Source organism: Felis catus, chromosome A3, assembly GCF_018350175.1.
Source record: "Felis catus isolate Fca126 chromosome A3, F.catus_Fca126_mat1.0, whole genome shotgun sequence".
Taxonomy (NCBI): Eukaryota; Metazoa; Chordata; class Mammalia; order Carnivora; family Felidae; genus Felis; species Felis catus.
In genome coordinates, this window is record NC_058370.1 from 22,947,612 (window position 1) to 22,966,720 (window position 19,109).

The 19,109-nt window shown below is 50.3% G+C and overlaps 1 protein-coding gene across 7 annotated transcripts in view; it reads right to left on the bottom strand.

Annotated features, from left to right (window-relative positions):
* DLGAP4 (DLG associated protein 4) overlaps window positions 1-19,109 on the bottom strand; it is a 199,284-nt gene that overhangs the window by 83,066 nt on the left and 97,109 nt on the right. For 6 of the 7 annotated variants that reach the window (XM_023251270.2, XM_023251272.2, XM_023251268.2 and 3 more), the window contains exon 3: window positions 1,689-2,760. In XM_023251270.2, the coding sequence (XP_023107038.1) occupies window positions 1,689-2,687 (999 nt within the window). In that variant the 5' untranslated portion in view covers window positions 2,688-2,760. Of the gene's footprint in view, window positions 1-1,688; window positions 2,761-16,075; window positions 16,224-19,109 lie in introns of all 7 variants that reach the window. The other variant, XM_023251269.2, reaches the window with a different exon arrangement.

Consider the following 19,109-nt stretch of genomic DNA (forward strand, 5'->3'; position numbering starts at 1 on the left):
TTCACTGTGTCTTTGCCTCAACATGTACAGAGTGCACAACCTCTCTAGGCTCTATACACTTCACCACAGATGTCCGGGTAACAAACATTTCTCAGTGTCCACACCATACCCATTCTTTACCTCATGCACAAATGCACACTCCCAGCATCACCACACCTACACAGACACCACATCCTTCTAGATGCCTGTACTGCCAGTGGCCAATTCTCGGCTGAGGGACAGTTCCTGCCTGGGACTCCCACCCAAGGACTCTCCCCTGTCCCATTTGACCCCCAGTTAACTGCCCAGCCAGTTACTAGGGCCTGCACATTCTATCTCCCATCTTCCCTACCTCCACCTGTCCCTTGTGAAGGTGACATTCTATATTCCTGCTTAAAACCTGTTGCTATCCCAGCATCCCCCCACCCACTTCCCATGACCCAAGCAGGCAGCACAAACCCCAGGGCCTGCAGGACCGTCCTTTCATGATGTTTCTGAAGCCTTTTCACATGATCAGACCAAACCACACCATTTTGAGAGAGAGCCAGGTCACACACCATCCTTTCTGATGTTTCTAAACTAAGGAAGTGGATTGAGAACCACAAAAGCCTTAAATATATAAAATACTGCCTAGATTTCATTTTCCTGCTATTGAAAAAAAAATAGCTTTTCCCCCCATAGTCTCTGTCTTTGGAATTTTTATATAGAATGACAAGAACTCAGGGCTTTGTCAGACTTTGATGTTCATCTGCTTCAAAATGCATCTAATGTGTTCCCAAAGGCTGACCAGGTCTGTGCTGGCATACCCCCCAGGATGAAGCACTCACTACCTACAGAAGCAGCCCCTTCCATCTTGGTGGGTATTGAAATCTGCTTCCGTAACCTCCACCCAAGCTTGGGCTTTGCCCCCAGGAACTGTGCCCAGTTCATAGCCACTGGCCCTGCTCTTGACAGCCCCAGGGGATGTGTAGCAACAAAGATGTCTCTGAGCCTTCTGCCACTTTCCAGGAGTGTGCCGTTGATGCATAAGTGCCTGAATAAACATTAACATTTGAAAGAAGCAAGTTAGTCCTGAGCTGAAGCTGGGTTAGGGCCTCCTGAAGCCCTCCATGCTGATCTCCATTACACTCTGTTCACACTGACATGACTATCTGTTTATGCATCATTCTCTCCCAGCATTCTGATAATCGGGGCTCTGTCTCATCTATTTCTAGCTCTGTTCACTTAAATGTCCATCTGTTCCTCTACCCTTCTCTCTTCTCACATTTCCTGAGCACTACTTCTCTGCCAGACCCTGTCCTGGGCCTTAGGGACACACAGCTGCATCAGATGTGGTCCCTGTCTTCAAGGAGCCCATGGTCTGGTGCGGACAGCAGGCAGGAAGTTGGCAATTAGAACGCTATGCGATTGGTCCTGTGGGGAGGATGGATGGCACAGCTTCCAGATTTGTCCTCTAGAGGGCAGGTACATGTTTTCGTTCCTACTCTGGGCTGGGCTCAGAAGAACCCTAATCAATGTCTGCTGAAAGCGTGACCAGTGGAAGGAATCCTCTTATTAAGCAGGTACTGCCAGACACCCATTTCACAGTGTTTACTCACAGAGGCCCAGAGTGAAGCGACTTTCCAAGTAAATCTGTGGTACAGCTGGCTCTCAGAACTGGTGCCTTCCCCACAGTCCTCACCCCACCCCTAACCCAGGCAGGGACCCACCTGCAGGTAATGGTAGGCTAGACCCTGGTGGCAGGATTTGGACTTTAGCAGGCTCTTATCCAAGGTGGCTGAGGTCTTCTGGCAGACCTCGTGAGCGTGGCTGAGGGTCAGAGTGGACCAGGAGCCCCGCTTGACATAGTTGGTGTCAGTGCCCACCCCGAGGCTGGGACAGGCAGCTGGGGGTGCAGGAGGGGGTGGTGGGGCAGTCAGCTCGGTGGTGGTGTTTTTGGTTGCTTTGAGCATGTGCCCACTGATGGTGTTGTAGGCGTGCATGAAGTAGCGTGGCTGGCTGCGTTCCGCCTGTCGCCCTAGCGTCATCAGCCCAGAGGCTGGGCCACTGCTGCGGAAGGCGCCACTCTCGCCGTCCAAGTTGTCATCAGAGCTCCACCAGCCCGAGATGTTGGAGCGGCTACGCCTTTTGGGCTCCCCAGCCTTGGCCCGCTCCTTGCTCTTGGCCCTCCGGCCCTTGCCGTCCTCCAGGCCACCTTTCTTGCTGCCATTGCCACCAATCTTGCCTGCCGTGCCCTCCAGTGAGGGTGCCTTGGTGAAGAAGAGCCGCTGGACTGAGTGGACCAGGTGGCGGATGCGGCCAGGACTCTCACCACGGGCCTTGGCCTCACCACGGGGGAACTGGAGCGTACTAAAGCCATCGCGGTGGATGGGCAGCTGCTTCTCAAACTGGTCCAGGAGGTTGGCGGGCAGCCGGTTGATCTTGGTGGCCTGGGCATGGCTGGGAAAGGGGCTCTCCTCCGGCACCTCGAAGTGGGAGTTATAGTGGATGCGGGGAAAGGTGCTGCTTGGAGGCGGCAGCTGGTTGTTGAGTGGGAAGAGACCATCCCCAGGCAAAGCGTTCTGGCCAGGGAAGCGAGCCTCGCGGGCAAAGGCCTCCGTGGGCGATAGCAGATAGGGGTTGCGGTCAGGCCCTGCAAACAGGGGCTCATGTGGTGGGTCCAGGCTGTCGGAGAGGTGGCGGGGGCGGCTGTCACCGAGGCCTTTCATGATCCCAGCCCTCGGGGCAGGGGCCGTCGCCCTAGTGGGGCGCCCGGGTTGCCTCTCCCGGGCGGCAGCTGTCCTGAGGGAGAGAAGACAGAGAATAATCAGCTGAGTTTGGAGGGGACAGGGTTCCAGGAGTGTCCTCCAGACCCCCACAGATACCAGGATTGGGAGGATTACTGAAGAGTCTTGGCCTACCCTTAACATTTTGGGGTGGAGGACAAGAATACAAATGGAGGCCCACAAGATCCCATGCTGGCCCTGGAAGCAGGCCTGAGCTCATTTGGGTAGGGAATTCCAGGGTCCCCAGTATCCAGAGTATGGCTCTGAGTGAGCATGTCCCCTTGGCCCCTGAACATTCTTGCCTATAAGGAAGAACATGGTTGTAAGAGGGCCAGAGAAGCCTTCTATTTTTTTTAATGTTTATTTATTTTTGAGAGAGAGAGAGAGCGAGAGCGAGCAGGGGAGGGGCAGAGAGAAGGGAACAGAGGATCCAAAATGGGCTCTGCACTGACAGCAGCGAGCCTGATGTGGGGCTTGAACTCATAGACCTCAAGATCATGACCTGAGCTGAAGTCGGACATTCAACCCATTGAGCTACCCACGCGTCCCCCCCAGAGGAGCCTTCTAAAGAGTGGGGTCCAGGATAGGGCCTGTCTCACCTGGGTCTGAGGGCAGTACTGTCCAACTCTTACTTTAGCAGAGGATTCTCACATCAAAAATAGACCCTCTATAAAAACCTGCTCTGTCCCTCAACAGATGTCTACCAAGTGTGACTTGTGCACTAGGTGCTAGAGGCTCCAACATCACAGAAGCCAATAAGCCCATTAGCACATCATTTCCAACTGGGATAAATCAATGATGGTCAGCGTGGAACAGAGTTCCCAGTGAGTCAATAACAGGAGCACATCCTCAGGACTGGGTGGACAGGACAAGGCCTTGGTTGAGGGTGGCATTTAAGTGGAACCACTATGACCCAGTTTCCCCATTTGTAAAGTAGGGCAGTTGGACTGGTTAGATCTTCCATCCAGGACCATGCAGGAAATACCAGTCTCAAACTTAGGCAAGTACCTTTCCTTTCTGGGCCTCAGTCTTCCCGGAGGGGAGTTAGTGAGGTTTCTGAGCCCTGGCCCCACCACCAGCTCTACTCAGAGGAGTCCCAAGGCTTGCTGTGGACTGTGTGCTCGGTGTGCGGAGTATCTGAAAGTAATCAGTGTGGCTGGAACAGAGCAAGTGAGGACAAGGGCAGTGGAGATAGAGCTCTTGGAGGGGTGGGCCAGGTCAGAGTGGCCAGGCTCTGGCTGAAGCCAAGAGTGGTAGGCAGAATGATCGCTCTCAAAGTTGCCCACGTCCTAATCCCCCAAACCTATGATTATGTTATTTTACATGTTAAAAGGCCCTTTGCAGATATGATTAACAATCTTGAGATGGGGAGGTTATCCTGGATTATCTGGAGGGATATAGCCTAATCACATGGGTCTTTTTAAGAGGGGAGCAAGAAAGTATCATGATGGAAGCAGAGGTCAGAGTGATATGGGGTCACGAGCCAGGGAATATGGGCAGCCTGTAGAAGACAGAAGAGGCAAGGAGTCAGATTCTCCTCTACAGCCTCCAGAAGGAAGGCAGCCCTGTGACCCATTTTAGACTTATGACCTCTAGGACTGTAAGATAATAAATCTGTGTTGTTTTAAGCCACTAGGGTTTAGAAATTTGTTACAGCAGCCATAGAAACTAATACACCAAGCATGGGTTCTGGTGTCTGAGACTCCCTCTCACCCCTCAGAGCAGCACTTAAGGCAAATTCCAGATCCCACCAAACACTGCATGAAAAACAATGGCCTAGGTGAAACCTCCATCATATAGATGGGGAAACTGGGACCCTTAGAGGGCAAGAAGTTCCCCAAGATCACACAGTGGATCCAGCGTCTGGGGCAGTGTGGGACCCACAGCTCTTCCTATTCCTCTGCAGAGCTGTCTTGCAACTGTCACCTGGAGCTGGCTGGCCCCCCAACCCTCGAGAATCTGAGGATTATTTTCTTGGACCTAGCCATTTTATGACCAACTATGCCCTAAGCTTTCCTAAGCCCCGAGACTTTTGCAGGGTCCTCCTGGCTCAAAATCTCCCCCTTCCTGCCAGAGACCCTCCTTGCCTCTAGGAGCCTGATGGACCCCACCCTGGAGGCCAGAGCACTGTCATGACAGTTCTTGTGGCTGAGTAGCCCCTTGGAAGCATCTCTGCTTCCACCAGGTGGTTGGTGAGAACATTTATCCCCAGGCTGGAGAGGAAGTCCTCTGACTGACATCTTTATCTTCATTATCTTTACCATATCCTCACAATGGCCACATGAGGTGAGGGACCATGATCTCCATTTTACACATGGGGAAACCAAAGCTAGGAGAGGCTGTTCACACCAAGGCAAAAGAGGTAACTTGGACGCCAGCCACCCGTCAGTGTTCCAGACAGTTAAGGGTCCCCCTCCACTCTAGGCAGCAGTGGCTCCCTCCGGGCAAACCTCTTCTTGAAGACAATTTCAGGCAAAACCACCCCTACATCCCTCCTGCCCCCCAGCCTTTTCTTGGCTTCCTTGCATCCCCTGAGGGTCATAGTGATCCCTGGGCTCAGGGGCCAGCCTCCTTGGCTCTCCAGCTGGAGAACTGTGTAGGAATATGTCCTTGATGCCCACTCAACTAAGGACAATGATACTGAAAACTGAGAACGCTATTTGCAAACACAGCCCTGCTGGCTCGCTGGCTTGGCAGGGGCCTGATGCCCCAGAAATGTTGGAGGTGGAGAGGGCTGGTCATCAGGAGCAGAAGACAGTGGCAGAGCACTGCCCCAGAAGTGCACACAACACTTAGTTCTCTTAGCCCAGTGCATCTTCTCCAGCCCTCCCAGGGAGAAGTTGGCTTCAATTTCACAATCCTAAGTTGCCCCAACAGGACCATATGAGCCCAGAACCATGCCTACCTCCCTAAGCCTCAGACTGTGTGTTTGTCAAAGGGGGCCAAGACGAAGAAGTGAAGGAAGGTGTGGGCAAGTGCTTGGTGAATTGTGAAGTGCTGGCATGTGCTCATTCCCTGGGGCACAAACCCTGGCCCAAGACTGGTGGTGGTCTTGACTGATGAGGCTCCTCACCTGGCTATTTGGGGTGGTTGGGTCCCTGCCTTGGAGGTGCTACTAGGGTTACAGAAGAGAGAGTGGGGGCTGCCACCCTCAGAGAGACCTCTAGAGACCAGATAGACAATTTAATGACCACAAGTGACCGCTAAACTTCTTTCCTTCCTGTGACTAGGCCCTCATGTTAAAAGAGTCTCTTTCTGGGATGCCTGGGTGGCTCAGTTGGTTGAGCATCTGACTTCGGCTCAGGTCGTGATCTCACAGTTTGTGGGTTTGAGCCCCGCGTTGGGCTCTGTGCTGACAGCTCAGAGCCTGGAGCCTGCTTCAGATTCTGTCTCTCTCTCTGTCCTTCCCCTATTCATGCTGTCTCGCTCTGTCTCAAAAATAAATATAAAATTTTTTTTAAAAATTAAAAAAAAAGAGTCTCTTTCTCTGACTTCTGGGCCCGCATGTCTGTCCTTCTACTCCACCTTAAATGCCAGTGCCTCCCAGGGCAGTGGGTGGGCACATAGTGTCCCCACATCAGTAAAATGCTTTGACATAACCCAGTGGGGGCTCATGACACACACCTGGGCATCTCCTTAAGTTCTTCCCTCTTCTGACTTTCTATGTCCTTCCCCTAGTAACAATCTCTGCTGTGCCCGAAAATGATTCCACCCCTGTCTCACTTCCTACAGTCTAGGTGGAGCCAGCCCTATCCCAGAACCCCAGGAGTGGACACATGACCCAGGTCTAGCCTATCAGCCCTTCATCCTTGAGTACTAGTTGGCTCAGAGATGGAAACGGGATCTTTGCTAGCCAGTGAGAGTTGGTCCTGGGATTATGGCTGGATTCTTCAGGAAGAGGTGTCTTACTCTTCAGAAAGAGGGCTGCTGTGCTTGTCAGATGTCAGCCTGGAGTCTTTTGTCAAAAAATCTTGCTTAAGTCTCAGATATGAGAGTCAAGAGACTTTTTGCTTAGTCTGAGTTGGGTTTCTGTATCTTTCAACAAAGAGCCTGACAGATACTGGCCTCCCATCCAACTGATCACTATAGCAGTGGCTGTGGGTGCTTGCCCATATCTCCCATGGACTCATCACTGTGGTGCCCAACAGACTGACTCCCAACCATCAACATCTGCATCCCTGTGGGAAGCAGGGGAGCTTTCTCTAGCAGCTGGAGCCTGTTCTGCCCACATGTGGCTGGCAGGAATTGCCACAGTCTTAACAACCTCCCCTCCCCTAATCTAGCTACAACTCTCAACCAGTGACTGTTGGAGAGCTCCTCTACCCCTCAGGTGGGACAACAGAGGAATGGGCTCTACACTGACTCCTGGAGCTGCCCAGTGGCACTGAGCTCCAGTTGCTTGCAGTGGTCACTCTCTTCATTGGCTACCTCCCCTTCCCTGACTTACCTCTTCCACGCTGTGCTGCCTGTTTCCAAATGAAGTACTTGCACTTGAATCTTTGTCTCGGGCATGCTTCTGGGAAACCCCAGCTATGATAATCACTGAGTCACAGTGATTCTGCCTCAGTTATGTACCCTGATGCCATCTCCTCTCTGTATCCTCTGCCTATGTCACTCCCACCCCTCACCTGGAAGTCTGTACAGCCTTCTCCCTGGTCTCTCTGTGTCCACTCTAAAACTCCTACTATTTAGGTTCCAAACTGCGGCTGGAATGATATTGCTAAAATGTCAAAGCAATAGTGTTCTTCCTCTTCAGTGGCTCCTCTTGGCTCTTGGGACAAATGCTTGACTCCTGAGCTTGGCATTCAAGGCTGTTGGAGAGATAGTCTCTGGAGACCTCTAACCCTCAGCTCCAGCCACGTGGCTTACTGGTGCTAAAGAGTGTCAGCCTGGGGAAGGGACAACTTAAGTTCTCACAGCAAGGCCACTCCAGGCCTGTTATCTGGATTTCTTGACTCAACCCAGGCCCCAGCCCCCTGACCCTCCTGGTCTGCAGTGGAAGAGGCCAAGATTGCCAGCTGAGAAACAGAGTGTGAGGAGGGTGGGACAGCATGAGGAGGTGCCTCAGCAGAGTGGAGGTCGCAAAGGCCCAGCATGGTCTAGTTTCTGCCAGTTTCTCCAGCTTCGTCCCTGTCCCCTGCTCCCCATGCCAACCAATGTCATTGCCTTCCTGGATTTTCTTCATAGTTCTCATTGCTCTTGGAAACTCTCACATGTTCCTTGCTTGCTAATTTATGATACATTGTCCCCTGGATCTGTCCTGTCCAAAATGGTGGCCACTAAGCCACATGGGCTATAGAGCACTTGAAATGGAGCTAGTGCAACTGAGGAGCTGAGTTTTTAATTTTAATTAACTTAAATTTAAATACCACATGTGGCAAGTGGCTACCGTATTGGACAGTATAGTTCTAGAACTTCAAACGCACCTCCAGGAAGAAATCTCCTCCATCTCCCCCTATTAAAGCTGGGGTCCAAAATACTCTCTTCTAATGTCTTGTCCACATTTTTTAGTTGGAAACTTAATTCACTGATTTTATGATCTTTTATATTCTAATAAATGTGTCATTGGAAAGGCTAGACATTTCCCCCTGAGTACCTATTTGGCTGCATCTCACAGATTTTATTTCCCCACAGGTTTTTTTCTTCTCTTTTTAAAAAAACTGAGGTGAAAATCACATAACATAATATTAGTCATTTTAAAGTGTATAATTCAGTGACATTCAGTACATTCACAGTGCTGTGTAACCACTACCTCCATATAGTTCCAAAATATTTTCATAACCCAAAAGAAAATCCAGTCCCCAATGAGCAGTCCCTGCTCCGTCCTTCTCCTGGCCCCTGGCAGCTGAGCCACCCAGACACCCCCCACCTTTAAAAACATTTTTTTTAATTCTGTTTAACTTTTTGAGGAAATCCCAAACTGTTTCCCACAGTGGCCCCACCATTTTACATTCCTAACAGTAATGTATGGGTTCCAATTTCTCTACCTCCTCACCCACAGTTATTTTGCTTTTTTTTTTTTTTTAAATTATACCCATCTTAGTAGGTATGAATTGGTATCTTGTTGTGGTCTTGATTTGCATTTCCCTGATGACTAATGATGTTGAGAATTTTTTCATGTGTTTATTGGCAATTTGCATATCTTCTTTGGAGAAATGTCTATTTAAGACTTTCGCTCATTTTAAAATTGGATGATTTGTCACTTTTGTGGTTGAGTTGTAGGAGTTCTTTATATATTCTGGATATTAAACCCTTATCAGATATATGATTTGCAACTGTCTACTCCTGTTCTGTCCCTACAGGTTTAAGTTTGTGTATGTGTGTTTTTGAATATTTATTTATTTTAAGAGAGAGCAGAGAGAGAGAGAGAGAGAGAGAGAGAGAGTGTATGTGTGCAGGTGCAGGGGAGGGGTAGAGAGAGAATCCCAAGCAGGCTCCATGCTGTCAGCACAGAGCTTGAGGCAGGACTCGAACTCACAAACCATGAGATCATGACCTGAGTGGAAATCAAGAGTGGGACGTTTAACCAACTAAGCCACCCAGGTGCCCCTCCCTACAGGTTTTAAATAGGTAGTATTTTTCAACTTTCCCTAGGCTAGCCACTCACCCTTTCCTCGCTCATTAGCACTGATGCCCTCCCTTCCCCCCAGCATCCCTGGGCCTGTCAGTTCCACAATGAGTCCATGTTCCCACAACCTCCTTGTGGGCAAGGACTGGTTCTACTCATCTGGGGGACAGAGGAACGAGAAACAATCTGGAGATGGACACGTAGTGGAAACTATGATGGCCGCCCACGATTGAGGCACTTACATCTCCAGTTGCCAAGAGCACTGGCTGCTTACAGTTCACACGGGGTACCTGGTACCTACTAGGACTTGCTCTCAGCTAAAGGGAGATGCCTTACCCAAGGTTACACTCCTTCTCGGAGCAGCCAGCAGCCAGTAACTGGTTGATGTGCAGGCACCAAAGCTTGACCCTCTTGCCCAATTCAGAACAACCCTGAAGGGCCACCCCAGCTCCAGAGCTGCCCACGGGATCAGCAGAGGCCTTTGTTGTAACTACATCTCCATTCAACTCCTCCCTCTGCCCAATCCTGTACTCCTCACCTCAGAGTCAGTTTCCTGGGGAACCTGACCCTAAGACAGGATGTAACTGGGTTCTACTGCTTTCCCTCCTCACCGAGAGACATTCGGCAATTTAATCACTCCCCCTAGGCCTCGGTTTCCTCTTCAATAACATGGGGAAGAGGATCCTTACTTTTCAAGAACAGCATGAGGATTAATTGTGATATCATATGGGAAGCATCTGGCACTTAGGGCTCAATAAACATCAGTCATACTCCCCTCCTCACCTCACTGCACTTCCTGGGGACAGGCCAATGCTTCCAGTACAGAGACGCTACATAGCATCATGGCAAGTGCAGGCACCTGTACCTGCATTCAAATCCTGGCTCTGCTCTTGCTGCAACCTTGGACTGGTCACTCCGGGCCTCAGTTTCCACCTCTAGGCAGCGGGGGTTTGAGTGAGGGTTATGTGGGCATCTGGTCATGCTGATTCCCTTTGAACACTTTTGGTCAGAGTTCCTGGGACACTGGGTACCAGCCCATCAGCCACCCAACACCCAGGGGTGGCAGGAGCCTCACCTTGGGGAGGTCTTAAAATAGGCAGGCCTCGGCCTTGCAGGGGAAGCAGCTGGCTGCCTCACGCTGCCTTTGTCTCTGAGCTATACTTAGGCCCATCCGGGTGCCCATAATTATCTCTCATTAATATAAGCCTCATTGCCCTCACGGAAACATGAAGGAACCAGTGGAGCTGCTGCCTCCCTGGGAACACTCCCTGCTCTGTGGTGCAACCGTGTCTGCTGTCACTACCCTCATCTGCACACAGTGGGGGCTCCCTGCCCTACCCCAGCTCATTCTGGAGCCTGAGTTGGCCTGTGAGCTTAATTAGGGACAAGGCCAGGAACGGAACCCAGCATGACTCTTCCTGAAGCAAAACTTACCTGATTGCATCATTTCCCTAATCTAGGACCTTCTGTGGATCCTCTTCTCTCCTCAGTTCAAATTCCTTGGCGAGGCAGTCAAGACCCTTGCTGATGTAACCCCAAACCCCCACATTAACAAGCCCACTTCCCCTCTTGACAGAGCTCCCCTTAACCAGCCCAAATCTCTTACTATTTCCTACTTATATCTTCTGTATTTGGTGGTACCAGCAAGGCTGGTTTTGTCTAAGATTGAGTTAACAGAGATCGACAGTCGAAATGAAGGGAGGGGATAGTTCTCTTCAATGCTGAACCCTGTGGTTAAGAGATAGAGAACTAGAGCAGGGCACGGGAGGGTGAGCCAAGTGATGAAAGGCTGGAAATGACGTGGGTGGAATGGCAGAACATTCTGGGGATGTTCACAGCAGTCCACGGAGGACCTAGCCACTGCCGTAGGCATGAAGGGAAGTGTGGAAGGAGAAGGAACAATGGCTCTATGGAGCCTCCAGGGCCTTGGTATTGCCTGGGGGCAGGGATGGAGGTGGAGGTAGGCTGTGTTACACTGTGACTTCATCTCTGGGTGCCCCTCCCATTCTCCTCCTCCATTCCTTGCCACACCTGCACTATCTCTTGCTGGCTTCTCCTCCTCTGACCTCTGAGTGCTAGAGGAACTGGGTGCTCTTTGCTTCTCTCTACCCTCTCTCTCTTGCTGATCTCATCCAGACTCATGGCTTTAAACACCACCTATATCTGACAACTCCTAAATTTACTTCTTCCGCCAGTCTCTCTCAAACACCAGACACCTATCTCTGCCTCCCTGACATCTTGCCCTGGATGTCTGACAGGTCCAAAATCGAATGCCTGATCTCCCACCCACCCCAACCTGTTCCTCCCACAGTCTACCCCAATACTGCTCATGACAATACCATCCTCCTGCTCACTCAAGTCAGAAACCTCAGGATCATCCTTGACTCCACTTTCTCCTACCCCTATACCCCATCAAACAGCAAACCCTTCAAAACACTCCACCTTCAAGATATTCCAGAATGCCACCCTCGTAGCCCTGCCTAGGGTCAGGCCCCCACCGTCTCTCACCCAGACAACAAGACTCCCATGGCCCTTAGACTAAAAGCCAATCTTCTTACTCATCTTGTTTCTTCTTGCTTTTCCAACCTCATTTCCTGCCCTACTCCCTCGGGCCTCCATCCTGTTCCTTGAACACAGGTCATTAACTCCCATCTTGGGGCTCTTGCCCTGCCTGTGTGTCAGAAATGCTCTGTCCCCCTTAACACCACATGACTAGTCCTTTGCTTCATCAAGTCTCAGTGCACAGGCTACCTCTGCAGAGAGGCCAGCCCTGACCTCCATCAGGAGCAGCACCTCACCTGCCAGCCCTCTGCTGCATCGCCCAGATTTAGGTGTGACAGAGTTTGGAACAGCAGAGACAGGGTCTTTGTCACTGTTGTGTCACTAGCACCCAGCATGGGGTCTGGACACAGGAGAGGCTTATGCAGCTTTTGCTAAATCAAAGACTGGCAGAAGGTCTTGAGATATGCCTAGAAATGATGAAGACAGTGAGGCAGCTCCAGGATGGCGAATCTTCAGCTCCAGCTAATCATAGCGATCATTTATTGAGTGCTTACTGTATACTAGGTGCTTCCCATATGTGAACTCACTTAATCCTCACTGCAGCTCTCCTGGTGGGGATGAGCAGTACGCTCTCGTAGTCAGGCTCCAAATGCACCCCAGTGATCCCCATCTCCCGGAAGTCATGTTCCTGTGTATGCACCCCTTGCCACTCCCCTGCCGCAAGACGAGTCAGGGTTGACTAGATAACCAGTAGGATATTGTGAAAATGACCGAGTATGACTTCTGAGGTAGGTCAGAATGGACACTGCCTTGCTCTCTTGGATCACCAGCCTTGGGGGAAGCCAGTCACCACGTTGTAAGGACACTAAGCAGCCCTAAGGAGAGGTCCACATGAGGAGGAACTGAGGCCTGCCGACAGCCAGCACTAACTGCAGAGCCGTGTGACAAGCCATCTTGGAAGCAAATCCTAAGCCCCCAGTTAGGACCTGGGATGAGAACAGCCCAGGCCAACAACTTGACTGGAACCTCACGATTGTCGCTGGGCCAGAACCACCCACTGAGGTTGCTCCTGGGTCCCCGACTCTTAGAAACTTTGTGAGATAATACACATTTATTGTTTTAAGCCACTGGTAAGTGTTGGTATAATTTTTAATGCAGAAATAAGTAATAAGCCCACAAGAAAAAGCACCTCAAATGGCTAAAGTCAATTGCCCTAGGCCCCTCAGCTGAAGGGGGGAGGGTGGGCCCTGGTGTGAATCAATCTGACTCCTGAGGCCACATTCCATGGCTTTGCCCACAAGGCTGAGGTTCCAGGATCCTTTTCATCTATGACAGCTCCGTTATGCTGATGAATTCAGGGTCCGAATTGCTCCCAGCCTAAGTCTGTGTCCATAGCAACTGTTTGAAAAGCGTAACATTCAATCAACTGGTTGTTGGTCAATAAGAGAGCAGGCAATGGCTCCAGCTGCTCAGGACATGTGGCCGACATTGTCCCCACTGTCCTCAGAGCAAGGGCTTCCTCCTCTGCTTGAAGCTGAATTCCTGTGCTGCCCATCCTGACGGTGAACTCCGAGGGGCACAGATTTGGGGCTGAGGGGTTCTGTGGTGACAGGCTGCTTCCAGGCCTCTCTGACACCACACCCCATTTAAACCTGCCTAGGCTCAGCTGAGGCTCCAGAGGTCACAGACCAACCTTGCCCCAGCCCCGCCCCCAGTGCTCATCTTTGTGTGGTAGATATGGAAAAAACAGAAGGACACAGGCCTAGACCCACAGAACAAAGGGACGACAGAGGCAGAACCAGAGTCAAAAACCCATAGAATCACTTTACCCAGTTCCCTTAAACTCCTTCAAGGTCTCCCCTTGCCCTCAGGCAAAACTCCAGCCTCCTCCTACTGACTCAGCCACCCTTGGCCTCCTCATTTGTTATTTCTCCAGCATCCCCAGCTCTTTCCTGCCACAGGGTTTTTACACATGCTGTTCCCTCTGCCTGAACATTTTTTCCTTTCAACTCTTCACATATCTGGCTACTTCTGTTGATTTGAGTTTCCGCTCAAACATCACCTCCAAGGGCTCTTTCCCTGACTCTTGTGTCTAAGATGGTTCCCCCATCCCACCCTACTTTCTCTCTTGACCCCCTTCTTGATTTCCTTCAAGGCAGTTCTCAGGATCTCTACTCATTCTGCTTGGTTCCTTGTGCACTTGATTAATATCCATCTCTTCATGGTCTGTGGGCTCTGAGATTGACGGGAAGGGCGGGGAGACCAGGTCTGTTTCATTTTCCATGCTATCGCTGGTACTAAGGACAGAGCCATCACCAAGGAGGCACACCACAGCAGCTGCTAAATGAAGGGGGTAGTCAGAGCCTCAGAGGCAGAGGCACTGGAGAGAACTGGAGCTGCCCAATGGAAGAGAAGGTTGTTGACTGTCAGGCTGCCCCATACCCCTTTCTTGCTTCTTCTCCATGTCTGGGGCCCAAATGGGCTGGTCTGGTGTTTGTGTTTCTGTTCCCCAGAACCTTCTTGAAAAATGCTCTGTCCCTAGCCTCTTCCTCTGCTTAATACCTTTGAAGCTCAGAAGAGATATCCCTTCCTCCAAGAAGTCTTCCTTGATCTTGCAGATGGGGGTGGGGTAAGGTCTTCTCTGAGTTCCCCTCTGATGGGAGCTACCACCCTAAGGACTCACAGATGGCCCCAACTGTCTCTGTACCAGAATCAGGACCCTGCACAGAGCTGACACTCATAAATGTTCATGCATGAAGACGATGACATACATCCTGGTTTGCCCAGGTTCTGCCTGTTGCTCTGCAGTCCCTGACGGCTAGTGCCCTGTTTCATTCTCAAAAATGTCATGATTTAGATGACGAATTATATGCTCACCCATGCAAGAAGGAACATGGGTCTGTTGCTGAGATGGAGTAAATGAGGTCTGGTCTGAGATTCTTCTCTGGATTTCCAAGCCAAGACTGCCTCAATCTCAATCCATAGGAATCAGATCACCCTGCCCTCACCTAGGTAGGAAAAAACTGACTGGGGGAGATGAGAGGGTGATGATCACAACTGCCTCCCTCCCCTCTACCTCCAGACCTCATCCGGGGGCCACCACCAGACACTCCGGGCCTCAATGCCTTGTTCCAGTCACTCCCTGCAGTGGCCCCAGGAAGGGCTGAGGACAGACTTCCCCCCGCCCCCAGGCAGTGCAGTATGGAAGCTATGAATATGGGCTCTGGAACAAGCCTCCTCAAGTCTGAATCCTGGTGCTGTGTGTGCCTGAGCCAGTTACTGAACCTCCCTGAGTCCAGTGTCCTCCAGAGGCTGTCGGCTGAGATAAATGAGTTAATATAGACAGATGGCTTCGTACAGTACCTGTCACACAGTGAGTATTCTACAAGTATTCTCTGTTGCTATCCTTATCAAAAGGACCCACCATGGGCAACAGGGCTGGGCTCCATCCCTGTTCAGCCACTTGGAAGTTCAGAGAGGGGATGGAGCTTGGCCTGGATCACACAGCATGTTGGCTGCAACTGGGATCTGAAGCCAGGCTTCTGGACTCCTAGGCCAGTGTTCTCTGGAGGTGTCAAACAAATAAGGGGTGGGTGTGTTCTGGGCTGTGGGCACTTTCTAAGTGGCCCTCACATTTCCTCATGTCCCCAGAGCCTAACCGTCTAAACCTGCTCTAGCTATTTAATTAAACTTAGGGGCGCTTGGGTAGCTCAGTCTGTTAAGCGTCTAAATTCAGCTCAGGTCATGAGCTCACAGTTTGTGGGTTCAAGCCCCGTGTTGGGCTCTGTGCTGACAGCTCAGAGCCTGAAGCCTGCTTCGGATTTTGTATCTCCCTCTCTCTGTGCCCCTCCCCTGCTCTCTCTTTCTCTCAAAATAAATAAACATTAAAAAAAACAGCCTAAATACAAGTAAGTGAAAACTAAATTTAGTTTCTCAGTGCCACTAGCCACATTTCCACTGCTCAATGGCCACATCTGGCCAGTGGCTACCATATGCAGAGTGCAATACAGACCATTTCCATCGGCACAGATAGCACTATGGGACAGTACTGGCCTAGAACTTGATCGCTGCACATGGTGTTGCCCGTGATGCTTACATGGGACCGGAGGGGATAGCAATGGGGTCTTACACTCTGCAGTTCCCAAAGAGCCTCTCTCAAGCCTATGAATTGTGGAATGTTCAGCACCAAACCTGTAGTATCTTGTCCATGCTTCTCATGCTGCACTTTGCTGACTAGGCTCCAGCAGGGCCTGGGACTCACCCAAGGTCACACAGCAGGTGGAGGCTGCAAGGGGCTCAGGTCTCCTGACTCTGTGCTTGCGGTGCCCTAGCACCCCACTGCTCAGGCTGGAGAATCAGTAGTCAGGCCACGTTTGGCAGAGATGCTGGTCAACAGGAATGAGTTTTTGCTGATGAAAAAAAAGAAAAATACTGCCCTGGGATGATCGTGGGGGACAGCTGGCCACAGCCTCAGAGCAAGTTGCCCATCAGCCCCATGCATAGCTCCCCAGGTCACGCTGGATGACTATAGGGCTGGGAAGGGGACAGAGGCGAGGCTCATCCATCTTCTCCCTTTCCCATTCTAGTAAGATCTCGAAGGACCTCAATAATCCCCTTGGCTGCCATTCATTTTTTTTTTTTTTTTGGTCAGTACTTTAGCTTTATTAACTAGCTGTTAGCCCGTAACAATAACAACTGTTGTGGTGGCGCAGTAGAGAAGCTTTGCCTTGACTATCCAGTAGTGCTGAAGAGACAGTTACCCGTACAGTGACTCTATCCTGTTTTGAGAGCTCTGGTCTGCTAGGTATATCATGAGACGCAGCCTAAGCACTCCCCACCTAGCCACCTCCCTAACACAAACCTTAGTAAATGGTTTACTAACAGACTGCAATAAAGTGAGCTTCAAATCTCTATGTTCCCTATAGAAACTGGGAGCCCCCACCAAGAAAGCCCTGTAATTTACATGTTCATGGCTCCCCAAGGCAGGGATTCCTCAGTCCTGGCTGCACATTGGAATAACCTAGGGTGTTTGGCTGCCATTCAAAGCAATATTTGTTGTTGTGCTCATGGGGGCTGAGACCCTGGCTGACTCACTGTGTGGTCCCAGGCAGGTCACCTTCCCTTCCTTGGATTTCTCATTTGGAAAGTGGACATGATTATCCCAACTGTGTGGGGTCCCTGTGAGGGGATAAATGGGACTAGTTGAATGGAAGGGTGTTTGTCCACCAGGAAGTGCTAAGGGAGGAAGTGAGCAGGTGTTGGATTTCATCTGACTTGGGCTGGAATCCAGCTCCACCCCTTCCCAGGCATGTGACCTTGTGCAGGTTAGTAGGCTTCTCTTAGCCTCAGTTTCTTCACCTGAGAAGAATGGATGAGCTAAGTCACTTGCTATACAATGGACTATTAGTCAGCCATAAAAAAGAATGAGGTGCTGATGCATGGTACAGCCACTGTATGGTTCCTTTATAGGAAATGTCCAGAATAGGTAAAATAATAGGACAGAAAGTGGGTTAGTGGTTGCTGGGGGCTAGGAGGAGGGGGAGTGAGGAATGACTTAAGTAGGTACTAGATCATTGTTGGGGGTGATAAAAGAGTTCTAGAAAGAGACATTGGTGACAGCTGACAACATTGTAGATGTATTTAATGCCACCGAATTGTACATTTTTAAGTGGTTAGAATGGTCAATTTGGTTAAAATGTGTGTTTCCTACCACAACTAAAAAAATTAAGATAGTTAACTTGTAGGATATTTATAAGATTCAGCAGGAGTCTGTAGAGCACCTAGTAAAATTTCTGTGAGTGCTCTATAAAGAGGAGCTGTGGTTGTTACATGAATTCCCAGAAGCCTTTTAAGACCTTTCTGAAGCTTATTTGTCAAGTGCTTCCTATGTATACGTTAGCACTTTCTATTAATTGTCTTGTTGAATCCTCAAATCAGCCCTGTGAAGTGCATCCTCCCATTGGCCCCATTTTATAGAGGGAGAGTTGAGGCACTGAAGGAAGTGACTTGCTCAAGGTCACACAGGCAGGATTTGAACCCAGGCAGTTTGGCTCCAGAGTCTGTGCCTCCAGTCACCTCCCTGAGCTACTTCTTAGCTTTCAGGTAACAACGTCCCATCTGTCACCAACTCCCAGAACCCTGGGCTGCGGTCAGGGGACACAACCTCTAACTGCCTGCTTACCACCACCTTCCTAGGAGAGAACTATTAGGGGAAGGTTGTCCAGGGGACACACTGCCCTACTCTCTGGCCTCACAACTCTGAATGTGGGGCAGGCAGGCTCTGGAGGACACCTGCCCTGGCCTGTTTCATTCTGGCCCTCACTGAGGGACCATCCTGGAAGGTTGTGTTGGCAAACAGCAGAACAAAATGGTCAGAATGCCACCAGCACATTTAATTCAATTCCTCCAACATTTATGGGCCTGCTTTGTGACTCAGATGGTTCCAGCCCTTAAAGATCAGGCGGCCAAGTGCAGGAGGCAGAAATACACATAGCAATTAGAAAACACATAAAAATAAATTCCAGGAAATGCCAAAGACAGGGTGAGCAACCCAGTGAAAGGAAGGATCAATACTTGCTGGAGCACCAGGAAGGCTCCCTAGAGGAGGTGGCATTTTAGCAAGCCCTCTGAAGACAGGTTCAACAGATAAAGGTATAGGGAAGAACATTTCATAAAAGAGGAAGGCATCGACAAATCAAGGTCAGAGGTGAGAGCTGGGGCAGTGCTGGAAAAAATATCACATTGTTCATGTGGCAAGGGTGGGCTTTGAGAGGGAGGGAGAAGCAGATGTCGGGGTTCAGATCATGGAGGGCTTTGGTGGACCCCAGGGACTCTAGATTTAAACTGTAGGCCACCTGCCATCGAAATAGAGCAGGGCCTCTGAGGCCACTAGCACCAGCAATCCCACTTCCAAGAATTATCCAGTAGCCTTGCCTTATGCCCGTGGGAAATGGGGGTGCAAAGAGTTCTTCCTGAAAGAAGATATTTTGAAATCTTGGAAGAAAAATAGTTTGTACTAGCAAAAGTCTGAAAACAACCCAAATGTCCAGGAGGAGACTGGATAAGCAAATTATGATCCAGTACACTATGGAATACTATGCAGCTATAAAAAAAAGATAAGGTTGCTCTAAGTACTGACATGAAAAGCTCTCCAAAATACACTGCTAAGTAAAAACAGCAGGGGGCAGAACAGGGTTATGGTATCTGTCTCAGTTTGGGCTCTCTCAGAAGCAGACCAGTAGCCAAGGATTTGAGCCTTTTTGGGAGGTGATTCTAGGAAGCACGGGGAGGGAGCA